At 38.1% G+C, this 12,464-nt stretch overlaps 1 protein-coding gene across 1 annotated transcript; it reads right to left on the bottom strand.

The window, feature by feature from the left end:
* Positions 1–1,296: 1,296 nt before the first annotated feature.
* Positions 1,297–12,263, bottom strand: MS4A5 (membrane spanning 4-domains A5; the record flags this gene model as incomplete). Its single annotated transcript, XM_081064315.1, has 4 exons — positions 1,297–1,482; positions 2,453–2,509; positions 5,541–5,669; positions 12,111–12,263. 4 exons carry the CDS (start codon positions 12,261–12,263, stop codon positions 1,297–1,299), a joined length of 525 nt encoding a protein of 174 aa, XP_080920441.1.
* Positions 12,264–12,464: the final 201 nt, after the last annotated feature.

Below are 12,464 nucleotides of genomic sequence, written 5' to 3' on the forward strand. Positions count from 1 at the left end.
TTGTCGGAGTTTTGTGAGTCTATTGGATGATCCCCCAAGATAACCTTTGGTTTTGGTTTTGTCAGATGCTAGGTGCACCAAATACCAAGTCCAAATTCAGGCTTGTGCATTCTTGGCTCACCCAGTTGATGTCTATCAAAGGTTAAAATCCCAGTGGGGGTGGGGGATGAGAGGATATTGTCAGGGGCTCTGGGTCTGTGCCCACAGTTTGTCAAGAACTTTTTCTTTCTCACTCTGTTCAGTAAGTTTTCTCTGCTATTATATGGCAGAGTACTTTGTATGTCTTTTTGCCTTTACCTGAAGAGTGTTAATACTCTATCAAGGAATGTCTTTTCTATGTCCTCCTATCTTCAGTGGACTCTGGGCCTTGATTTCTTTGTCCTTCACCGCACTTAGGCTGGGAATCGGATTCCAACTGAGCAGCCTTGGCAAGTGGCCTTGAGGTATAAACAGCTTTATTGCTCTTTTACTTTCCATTGACAGACTTCAAGTTAAACTTTCATCTAAAATTTGATCTAGGAGTTCCAGATCACTATTCACCTCTTCAGTGCTTGTAAGGTGTTTAAAATTTTTTTTTTTCAGTGTAGCTTTTTTCTTTGTTTTCAGAGAAGGGTTGATCCACACAACTCATTTCACTATTACCAGAACCAGTCTCTCCATTTTCTTCTCTTCTCCTGTTTCTGGTACATTCAAATGCTCAGTATTCTAAGTATTTCTTAGAAGCTGCTACGTGAAATATTTTACTTCTATTAGGACCCTCTTTTCAAAAAGTTAGGCAATTAATTTTCAACTTTCTCAGCAATTTTTAATGGGTCTTACTGGCTATTTTTTTCTCTTCATGTAGATGCATATCTTTTACACTCCTTTGCACTAATTTTAGTGGGATTTTAGAAAGAGCAGAAATAAATGCCTTGTTTTCAGTCTACTCTGTTTTATCAGAAGTCCAGTCTAAGTATTAAAACCCAAACCGTAAGAATGCTCCACTCGTGATTCCAATGTACATCCAGGACTGTGAACAACTACCATACTGCTATACCTGTATTTTTCTTTTAGCATATCGCTTTATCATTTATATTATACTCATTGATGTACATGTGTTATCTCCTCTAGTCATCTATGAATTCCTAAAGTTGGAGGTTATAATGTGTTTAGTTTTCTATTCTACAGTTTCTGGTATAATGTCTATCAGGTACTATGATCTCTGGGAATGTTTGTGAATCAAAGAAAATACATGTATCTGCAACGTTATTTGGATGGTGCTGATTGGGTGTTCATAAGTTTTTATGACCAAACCCATTACTCCTCACCTGAAAATGGCAGCATACTTACAATGAATAGGGCAGTAACAGCCTTGCACTCACTAACTTCTCCAGCATAGCCACAAAGGTAGTTTTGATCTACAATGAAACCAAATGCAAGAAGAATGATTCCAGCTATTGCTGCCAGGGCACTAAAACAATTCATTGATCGGCTCATCTTCACCTGAAAGAGAATAAGAACATAACACAGTGGCTCAGGCCCAGTCTGAGTTGACAGAACAATGGGTGGGGAGACTGGAGAGCAGGATTTTAGTCACAGCATGGCAATGCCATGAAACAGCGGTCATCTCGTGTGAGTCACTTTAGCTCTTTGGGCTTCAGGCTCTCATTTACAGAATGAGGATATCCAGTGAACTTTTCATAATCCTCCCATCCCCCATAAACTGTGCCTAAGTTAAATCCCGTTTAACTGGGGGAGGGGTACACACTGGACAAATGAAGCTTCTTAGGGGTAGCATTGCATTGCATTTTGATGCTCTGGTAAAAGTCATGACCCATTTACATGCTGGTTTTATGAACTGTTTAGCCAAACATTATATTTATTGGCAATTTTTATTTCTTCCTAAAACTACAAATCTACAGGAGATATCCTTTGCTGAAAATAATTTATTGGCTTATTAATTAACATCTCATATCTTTGATTCTTTGAGCAGAGTAAAAATATCCTACTTATAATTTATCTGTAAGTTAGAATTTTGCCTTCATTGACTCTGTATCATTTATTTTTAGATTCTGCTTATCAGGTTTATTTATGTTGTTTACAGAGTGTCCCTATCATATGGGTCAAACTACAGCTTATAAAAGTGTCTGTCATGCAATAGGCACCAAAAACACCGGGAGAAAGAATGATGCGTTACTGAAATAATGACACCCATTCTGCCGTTTAGCTGAAGAATTTGAACAAGTCATTTATTCTATGCCACAGTGTTTTTATATATAAAAATCAGAATTATACCAGTTGCCCTAGAAAACTCTCTATGAAAAAAAAGGAGTAAATAATATTGATTGGTATCAATAATTGACAGTTTGTGGAATTTTAGTGGCTTAATGATTTTCCAAATTCATTTCCAAGGCTAGAATGAATTATTTATTTCAAAGTTATAGATTTTTAATAAAAGGAAAATATAACTCACCAGAGTTTCTGTGGTTTTTCTTTCCAATGCAACTAGGAAGGCTCCAGAATTAATGAACTGTTACAAAGAATAAATATCTTAGCTATGGACATGTTTAGCTGCTATTAAAGAGTTCTCACAGACTTCTACATGTTTCTTTTACAGACTCTCCTTCGTACTTCACACAACCCTCAGGGGTATGAGAAGGGTGAGATGCTTTGTATGGTTGTCCATAAATGAATAGTAGACGAAATGCTAGACTAAAAATTTGCTTTAGCCTTAACTATTTATTTCAACATGATAATTTGTTTTAATGTCACTAGGCTTTTTTTCTCATCCATCTCCCTGAGTAGCAACTGCAGACTCAGCTTGGATATCCTGACATACTGTAGTCAAATCAGTTTACAATCAATATGATCAGATTCCATTATTCTTCTACGAACATCCTTCACACCCATTTGCAATCCAATGCGCTCTCTTGGATGGGAACATAGGTGGAGTTGGAGCTAATATTCTGGGAATTCTGAAAGCATCCCAAGAATTTTCAGGGTGGTGAGTCATCTGTGGTATCACCATTGTCTGGCAGAAACTTCAAACCCGATTACAACACACCCATTTTTAAATTTCTAGTTGCATTGCCTGGTGTTTCTACAGCTTCATCCCTTCACTCTTAATCTCTGCACTGAACTCTTACAGTTTTCAGAATAGAAAGTGTTTTCCTATGCCGTAAGCTTTTTTCTCATGTTTCTCTTTTCGCATCCAGCAAGATATCCCTACACACCCTGACATCCAACCATCTCCACGTCCCTTCTCTGTATATGTCCTCATCTGATTAACTTCCTTTAAAACTCAGTCAAGCTGGAAATGTCTCTGGGCAACTTCCCCTCTTTTTTGTAGGTGCTTTTCCCAGTGAGGTGGTTTGTGTGTTCTCTATCACCACTCATTGCACCACATGGTAATTGATTCTCCACTCAGCTGCAACTTTGAGACCAGGACTGCCTTTTCTCTGAATCCCTATACACTACCCATTCTCTAGCACTAAATTAATATAAAATAATGTGTATTGAATGTGATTAAATGTGGTCTAATAAACGCGTCTGTGCAGCTCAAAGGTACATCTAAGAAGCCTTCTCTCTTCTCTGAAGACTAAATTGATCCTTCATCTTGGCTTACATAAGAACTTTCTACATCTCTGTGATATCATTTGTCACATGGCCTGGAAATGATCTGTTTACATGTTTTCTTTCTTGCTAGACTGAGAGGCATTTGAAGGAAGAGCCCGTGTATTATTATTTTTGTTTGTTTGGTGTTTGTTTTCCCCCCAGTTTTATTGAAATACAATTGACATACACCATTGAATAAGTTTAGGGTATGAAGCATGATTTGACTTATATATATATATATATATCATGAAATGATTGCTACAATAAGTTTAGTTAATATCCATCATCTCATATAGATACCAAAAATGGAAAATAAAGAAATGTGTTTTTCCGTGTGATGAGAAGAACTCTTCGTATTAAATCTCTTAAAAATTTTCGCATAAAGACACGTGTACTCCAATGTTCATTGCAGCTTTGTTACGGTGTCCAAGACATGGAAACAACCAAAATGTCCTTCGATAGATGAATGGATAAAGAAGTTGTGGTATATATACACCATGGAATACTATTCGGCGGTAAGAAAAGATTATATAGGAACATTTGTGACAACATGGATGGACCTTGAGAGTATAATGCTAAGTGAAATAAGTCAGATAGAAAAAGCAGAGAACCATATGATTTCACTGACATGTGGTATTAAACCAAAAACAACAAAAGAACAAGACAAACAAATGAGAAAGAAAAACTCATAGATACAGACAATAGTTTAGTGGTTACCAGAGGTTAAGGGGGGTGGTGGGTGGGAGATGAGGGTAAGGGGGATCAAATATATGGTGATGGAAGGAGAACTGACTCTGGGTGGTGAACACACAATGGGATTTATAGATGATGTAATACAGAATTGTACACCTGAAATCTATGTAAATTTACTAACAATTGTCACCCCAATAAATTTAATTAAAAAAAAAGAAAAAAAAATTTCGTATTTATCACATAGCAGTATTAACTGTAGTCACCATGTATTATATAGGGTTGTAGATTGCATCCTTAGTACTTTTTTCTCTTATAACTGGAAGTTTATACCTTTTGACTACCTTCATCCACCTTCACCCTTCCCTCACTCTCTGTCTCTGGTAACCACAAATCTGATCTCTTTCTATTTCTTCTTCTTTTCTTTTTCTTTTTTTAGATTCCACATATAAGTGAGAACATACTGTATTTGTCTTTCTCTGTCTGACTCATTTTGCTTAATATAATGAATGCTGTCAAGTTTCATCCAGGTTGTCACAAGTGGCAGGATATCCTCTTTTTTAATGGCTGAATAATATTCCATCCTATCTATCATCTATCTATCTATCTATCTATCTATCTATCTATCTATCTATCTATCTATCTAATATATCTGTATTTGTCTAATATATCTATATCTATCTAATTATATCTAGATCTAGCTCTAGATATAATAACTTCTTTATCCATTTGTCAGTAGAAAACTTTTGAAAAGTTTTCTCCACGTCTTGGCTATTGTAAATAATGCTGCTATGAACATGGGGGTACATGCATCTCTTTGACATAGTGCTTTTGTTTCCTTTGGATATATCGCCAGCTGTGAAATTGCTGGATCATGTGGGAGTTCTAGTTTTAATTTTCTGAGGAGCCTGCATACTGGTTTCCATAGTGAGGGCCCACATATTATTAACTATGGATCCTCATTGCCTTCCTCTATGTATCTGGCGTATAATAAATAGTAACTAATTTTGAATGAATGCATGGATAAATAACCTCAAGACACAAGGAAATATTCCCAAAAGAACTTTAAGACCCAATATGAGATGTCAGTAACTCTGATGAATTAATGGGGAAATAATTTCAACAAGGTTGATTTTGATTTTAATTTTTCAAAGCCTATCATACAACTGAATGTAGCTCATTTCATAACTAAGAATTCACTAATATGCCTGTTAGTGAAATTTGGCTTCAAATTTAGCTCAATTGACTATACTCACCAAAATGGAGCTCCAGAATGGATATCCTGTAACAAATATAAAGGGGAACCTTGGGTATGGTTTTTCAAAGGTGAAAAGAAAAATAACTCCAAAGGAAAAGTTCATCAGTCCAAACAAGATCTGGATAGCCTGTAAATAGAGGAAAAAAGACATGGTGAGGAAATAGCAAAATGGTGGGTTCTTTCGAAAACTTAGAAGATCTCCTTTTCGTAAAAGGATTTGACAATTACCCTCTTTTGTAAATAAGACAAGGATAGCAAAAGTCCCTTAATGATGCACCCAGGTATTTTCTTGATCCCTGTCTATCTGGTATTTGGTAAAAGATAAAATGATCTAAATCAATGCTCCTGAAAATACAGTCCATAGATCAGCAACCATAGGATCACCTGGGAATTAGAAATGCAAACTATCAGGCCAAATCCTAGACAAACTGAATAGAATCCCTAGGTTAAAACTGAAAATAGAACTACCATATGATCCACCAGTCCCACTTCTGGTTGTATATCCAAAGGAAATGAAATCACTACCTTGAAGAGAAAACTTTACTTATTCAGTGCAATATTATTTACAATAAGCAAGACATGGAAACAACCTAAGTGTCCGTTGATGGATGAAAGGATAAAGAAAGTATGGTGTATATATACAATGAAATACTATCCAGCATAAAAAGAGAAGGAAACCCTGCCATTTGCAACAACATAGATGAACCTAGAGGGCATTATGTAAAGTGAAATAAGTCAGAGAAAGACAAATTTTGTATGATTTCCTTTATATGTGGAATCTTAAAACATCGAACTCATAGAAACAGAGTAGAATGGTGGTTGCCAGGAGTGGAAGAGTGGACAGAATGGAGAGATGTTGATCAAAGGATATAAACTTCCAGTTATAAGTTTTGGGATCTAAAGTACAGCATGATGACTACAGTTAACAATACTGTATCTTATACTTGAATGGACTATGCGAGTTGACTTTAATATTCTCACTAGTATAAAAACAGAATGGCAATTACATGAGGTGAAAGACGTGATAACTAAAATTTTTGTGGGAAACATTTTGCAATATATGGGTATATCAAATCATCACATTGAACATCTTAAGCTTACACAATATTAGATGTCAATTACATCTCAATAAAGCTGGGGAAAAACCTCCAAGTCTTTAGCATACAAATTCTGAAGTTTGAGAAGCAGTGGATTTTAAATCACTGGACCAGCCTGGCCTCAAGCAGAAGTGGATTGTCAGAAAACCCTTCTGTTGACAACGAGTCCTCTGAGCCTGTGGAGGAATTTTCACATCCCTGGGTTCAGAGCACTCCTCATCTTTTCTGTTTTTTTCTTCCTATGTTGCTACAAAAGCACTTTCTACACCTGTGACACACTACAGCCCCAAGCAGTGATTTGACAAATGCTAGGGAAGATTGATGAGAATGACGTGAAGAATGGAAGGTGTAGAATGTATGAATCTATATCCTCTGATCTCTTTTATCCCCAGTCCACCTTCTCAGTCTGAGTACAATTTCATATACTCTCATAGACCTTCTCAGTCTGAGTACAATCTCATATACTCTCATAGAACTTTTCCTTTAAGTAGGTGAGCTGTAGACGATATGATTTTCCTCAACTCCAGACCAACCTTTTTAGCTCCTGTCAAACATCTCCACTTGAATGTCCCACAGTTACCTTATATTCAATATGTCCAAAAATGAGTTCACTTTTGTCCCTTTAAACCTTCTCTTTTTTCTGTGTGTTATACATTCTGTGGGTTTTGGTAAATGTGTAACAACAAGTATCCACTATTATCGTGCAGTACAGAATAGTTTTCCTACTCTAAAAATCCTCTGTCCTCCATCTATTCATTGCTTCCTTCCCCCTTCATCCCCTGGCAGCCACTGATCTTTTTATTGTTTCCATATTTTAACGTTTCCAGAATGTCCTGTAGTTGGAATCATATAGTTTGTTGGCTTTACAGCCTGACTTCCTTCACTGTGCATTTTAGGGTCCTCTATGTCTCTTCCTGGCTTGAGGACTCATTTACTGTGAGCACTGAATAATATTTTTTGGTATGGATGTACCATAGCTTATCTTTCCATTCTGATTTTTCTTATTTCTTAATTTGTATTTTTTAATTCTCTTATATCTTTTAATTCTAGTTTGTTCTCTCCCAGCTTTCCTTTGCCATATCCAAACTACGCTATCATGTGCTTTTGTTCATGATGCTTTCTCCTTCTAGAATATTCTCCCTCTCTCTTCTCCCTTCATTTCCACTTATTAAAATTCCATCACTTCTTCAGAGTTCAAATTAAATGCCAAGTTTGCCATGCTGTTGCCTCATCCCTTTTAGATTGTACTAACTGTTCTCTCTGTGTGTACTAACTATTCTATCTGGTGGGGTTACTTTGCCCCACCACCAACACCATTTATGGTTCTCGTTAGATGCTACATTGAAGTGGTTTGTTTGTTGTTGTTTGTTTTTTGTTTGTTTGTTTGTTTTTTATTGGGGAATATTGGGGAACAGTGTGTTTCTCCAGGGCCCATCAGCTCTAAGTTGTTGTCCTTTAATATAGTTGTGGAGGGCACAGCTCAGCTCCAAGTCCAGTTGCCGTTTTCAACAGGGGGCGCAGCCCACCATCCCATGTAGGAATTGAACTGGCACCCTTGTTGTTGAGAGCTGTGTTTTAACCAACTGAGCCATCCGGCCGCCCCTAAAGAAGTTTTTAGTATTTTTATTTTATTGCTTCTAAATTATAAATTTCTTCCCTCAATGAGGAAAACTAGGTTGTGTTTATTTCTGTAACCCTCATAGTGTCTAACATAGCTTCTTCCACATAGTTCAATACATATTGTTAAAATCATTTGAACTCTGTAGCAAACATTTGGACACCATTCTAGTCGAAAGACACTAAAACGGTTTAAACAGATGGACCTCTTTTGCATGTCAGTGGTACTATCTTTCTCTACTTTTTTTTTCCTGTTTTTTTTTTTTTTTTTTCTGAAAAAAAAGTTAATTTCTTTCTGTTTCCCATTCTTGGAGGCTGGGGATTGAAAGGACAAATATTTTCTAAGACAGGGCAATATTACAGCCTCAAACATACCCGAATCCCCACATTGTCTGAAATGAGGATTGGTAAATAAAAGGTAATTAATATTCATGAAATGGTTAGATGGGTGGATGGAGAGATGAGCACTTACAATATTAATGGGATTTTCTGCAAAAGCTACATGTATAAAAATATCATGTCATGTTGTCAAACTAAATTTTTAATTTCTATTTTTTTAAGAGAAATAATTTTTTAATTATATTCTTTTTAAAAAATTTTTTGTTAGGGGATATTGGGGAACAGGACCCCAGGGCCCATCAGCTCTAAGTCATTGTCCTTCAATCTAGTTGTGGGGGACGCAGTTCAGCTCCAAGTCCAGTTGCCATTTTCGATCTTTAGCTGCGAGGGGGCACAGCCCACCATCTCCTGTGGGAATTGAACCGGCAACCTTGTTGTTGAGAGCTCGAACTATAATCAACTGAGCCATCTGACCACCCCTGAATTTTGATTTTTGATTGGAGAAATGTAAAACTGTAGAACTCAATAACCAGGATACAGAATCTGGTCTATTGACTTCTACTTGGTTTTCTCTTTCCTTTATTTTCCCTGAACTTGGCTGGAAAAATATCTCTGAGGTGCTCAGTTTGGATATTTTTACTTTGTGAACTTTAAGAGCCTAGGGACTTTGGATTATTTGTTTTGTATTTTTCTGTCCATGGAACGTTGTACAGAAATTGGTATAGAAACATGATACATACTTCCTGAATTGAATAGAAATGAATGTTGGAATTGGCTTCTATCTTAGAACATTGTGCCATCAGACATTTTTCCCTTTCTTTCTCCCCTTGTCCCCTGTCTTAGTTTAAGCTTCTATAACAAAATATCATAGACTGGGTAGGTTATAAGCAACAGAAATTTATTTCTCATGTTTCTGGAGGCTGGAAGTCTGAGAACAAGTCGCCAGTAAGGTTGGGTTCTGGTGGGAGACTGCTTCCAGTTGCAGACTGAACTCTGCTATATCCTCACAAGGTAGAAAGAGAGCTAACTAACTCTGTGGCCTCTTCTTGTAAGGGCACTAATCCCGTTCCTGAGAACTCCACCCTTGTGACCTAATTATTTCCCAAAAGACCATCTCCAAATACCATCATATTGGGATTAGGGTTTCAACATATGAATTGGGTGGGCCACAAATATTCAGTCCATAACATTCTGCCCCTGGTCCCCCCAAATTAATGTCCTTCTCACACAAAAAATACATTCATTCTATCATAATAGCCCCAGAGTCTTATCTTGTTTTAGCACCAACTTTAAAGTTTAAGTCCAATGGCTCATCTAAATATCATCTAAATCAGACATTGAGTCAGACTTGAGGTACGAGTCATCCTGAGGCAAATTCTTCTCCAGCTGTGAACCTCTGCAGCCAATCCAGTTATGGCTTCCAAAGTACAAAGGTGGCATAGGTATGGAATAGATATTCCTATTCCAAAAGAGAGAAATAGGAAAGAAGGAAGGGGTGATTGGTCCCTAGCAATGCAAATTCCATTAGGTCTTAAGGCTTCAGAATAATTCTTTATGGTTTGATGCTCTGCCTCTGGATCCAATGGGATGGTGGTCTTGTCTTCAGGACCCACTGGGGTAGTGATCTTGTTCCTGCAGCTCCATTGGACAGAAGTTGAGTCCATAGGCTCTGACTGGCCCTGTCCCCAGGGTTCTGGTGGCTCTTCCCCCCATGGGTTTTAGCAGAGGTCATCTGGCCTCTTGAAGCCCAGGTGGTAGCCTTGATGTTGTCTGAATCACCTTTGGGATGGTTCTTCCCATGTCTTCAAGAACAGAGTGCATTCATGGCCCAATAGCTCTACTGCCTCATCCTATAACATCCAAGAAATCTGACAGCCTTCCTTCATTACTTCTTGTCATCTTCCCCTGACAGTTTGCCTGCTGAGGTGGCTGATTTAAGTTCTTGGTTCACACCCACACTAATCTCTTAATTAAAAGGCCCTTTGGCCATACCCCTCGTGTTCCCTTCCTAACACTTTCTCAGTTTTTGTAATATGGCTAAGCTGAGAATTTTCCAAATCTTTAAGTTCTAATTACTTTTGCTTAATAATTCTGTATTCAAGTCATTTCTCTCTTCCTGCATTTTACTATAAGCATTCAGGAGGAACAAAGCCACTTCTTCAATGCTTTGTTTAGAAGTTTCTTCAACTAAATATACAATTTCATGGCTTGCAAGTTCTCCCACAAAACAGTAGAACACAAACACAGTTCAGCCAAGTTCTTTGCCACTTTACAAAAAGGATATCTTTTACTCCATTGTCCAATAATATGTTCCCCATTTTCATCTGACACCTCATCAGCATGGTCTTCCCTATCTATATTTCTACCATTATTCTGTCCAGGATGACTTGGGTATTCTTTAAGATGGTACCTTTCTCTATGGCTCTATTCTTTTCTTTTCTTTTTTTTTTTTTTAAGATTTTATTGGGGAAGGGGAACAGGACTTTATTGCGGAACAGTGTGTACTTCCAGGACTTTTTTCCAAGTCAAGTTGTTGTCCTTTCAATCTTAGTTGTGGAGGGTGCCATTCAGCTTCAAGTTATTGTCCTTTCAGTCTTAGTTGTGGAGGGCGCAGCTCAGCTCCAGGTCCAGTTGCTGTTACTAGTTGCAGGGGGCGCAGCCCACCATCCTTTACGGGAGTCGAATGGGCAACCTTGTGGTTGAGAGGATGCGCTCCAACCAACTGAGCCATCCGGGAGCTCAGTGGCAGCTCAGCTCAAGGTGCCGTGTTCAATCTTAGTTGCAGGGGGCGGAGCCCACCATCCCTTGCGGGAGTCGAGGAATTGAACTGGCAACTTTGTGGTTGAGAGCCCACTGGCCCATGTGACAATCAAACCAACAGCCTTCGGAGTTAGGAGCATGGCGCCCTAACCGCCTGAGCCACCAGGCCGGCCCTACTATTTTCTTTTTGAGCTCTCACTAAAATTGCCTTTACAAGTCCCTTTATGAAAATCTCAGCTTCTTCTAACATGCTCCTAAAAACTCTTCTAGTCTCTACCATTACCCAGTTCCAAAGCTGCTTCCACATTTTAAGTATTTGTTGTAGCAGCAACCCACTTCTTGGTACCAGTTTCTGTCTTAGTCAATTTCAGCTGCTATAACAAAATAACATAGACTGGGTGGCTTCTAAACAACAGAAATTTGTTTCTCACAGTTCTAGAGGCTAAAAGACTGAGATCAAGGAGATCTTCACCAGCTTCTGGTGAAGACCCTCGTCTGGATGGCAGACTGCCGACTTCTCTGTTGTATCCTCACATGATGAAAAGAGAACTAGGTAGCTCTCTGACCCCTTCTTACAAGGGCACTAATCCCATTTGTAAGGGGTCCATCATCATGAGCTCATTACTCCCCAAAGACCCCACCTTCAGATTCTACCACATTGGGATTATGGTTTCAAATATGAATTTTGGGGAACACAAATATTAAGTCTATAACACACCTTCACTAGAGTTTGCATTGGGGCAAATCTTACTTACCCCAAAGAGTTTCACTTTTGTAGCAAGTAATTTTGGGAAAGGAATGCTAGGCTCATAGGTTGTGGTTGTATAGTCCATTGACTGAAATTCGGGAACAGTGATCTCTGGAGGAAATACCAGAAACACAGGTTTGTGTGCAGTGTTTGAATCCATGATAGCGTAGTTGATCTTTTGAAGTGAAAAACTGATTTAGTTGGTACTGCAGTCTAGACCATGTTCTTCTCCTGTACCAAGGCTGTGTGGAGCACTGGCATTGTTGTGCTTTGTCTTAGAATTATAGAATCATAGAGTCACAGAGTCATGGAACCTCTGGACTGGTCAAGATCTCAAGAAAGTGAGTGAGTAAAAGGACCA

This window comes from Rhinolophus hipposideros (assembly GCF_964194185.1).
Source record: "Rhinolophus hipposideros genome assembly, chromosome: 10".
NCBI lineage: Eukaryota > Metazoa > Chordata > Mammalia > Chiroptera > Rhinolophidae > Rhinolophus > Rhinolophus hipposideros.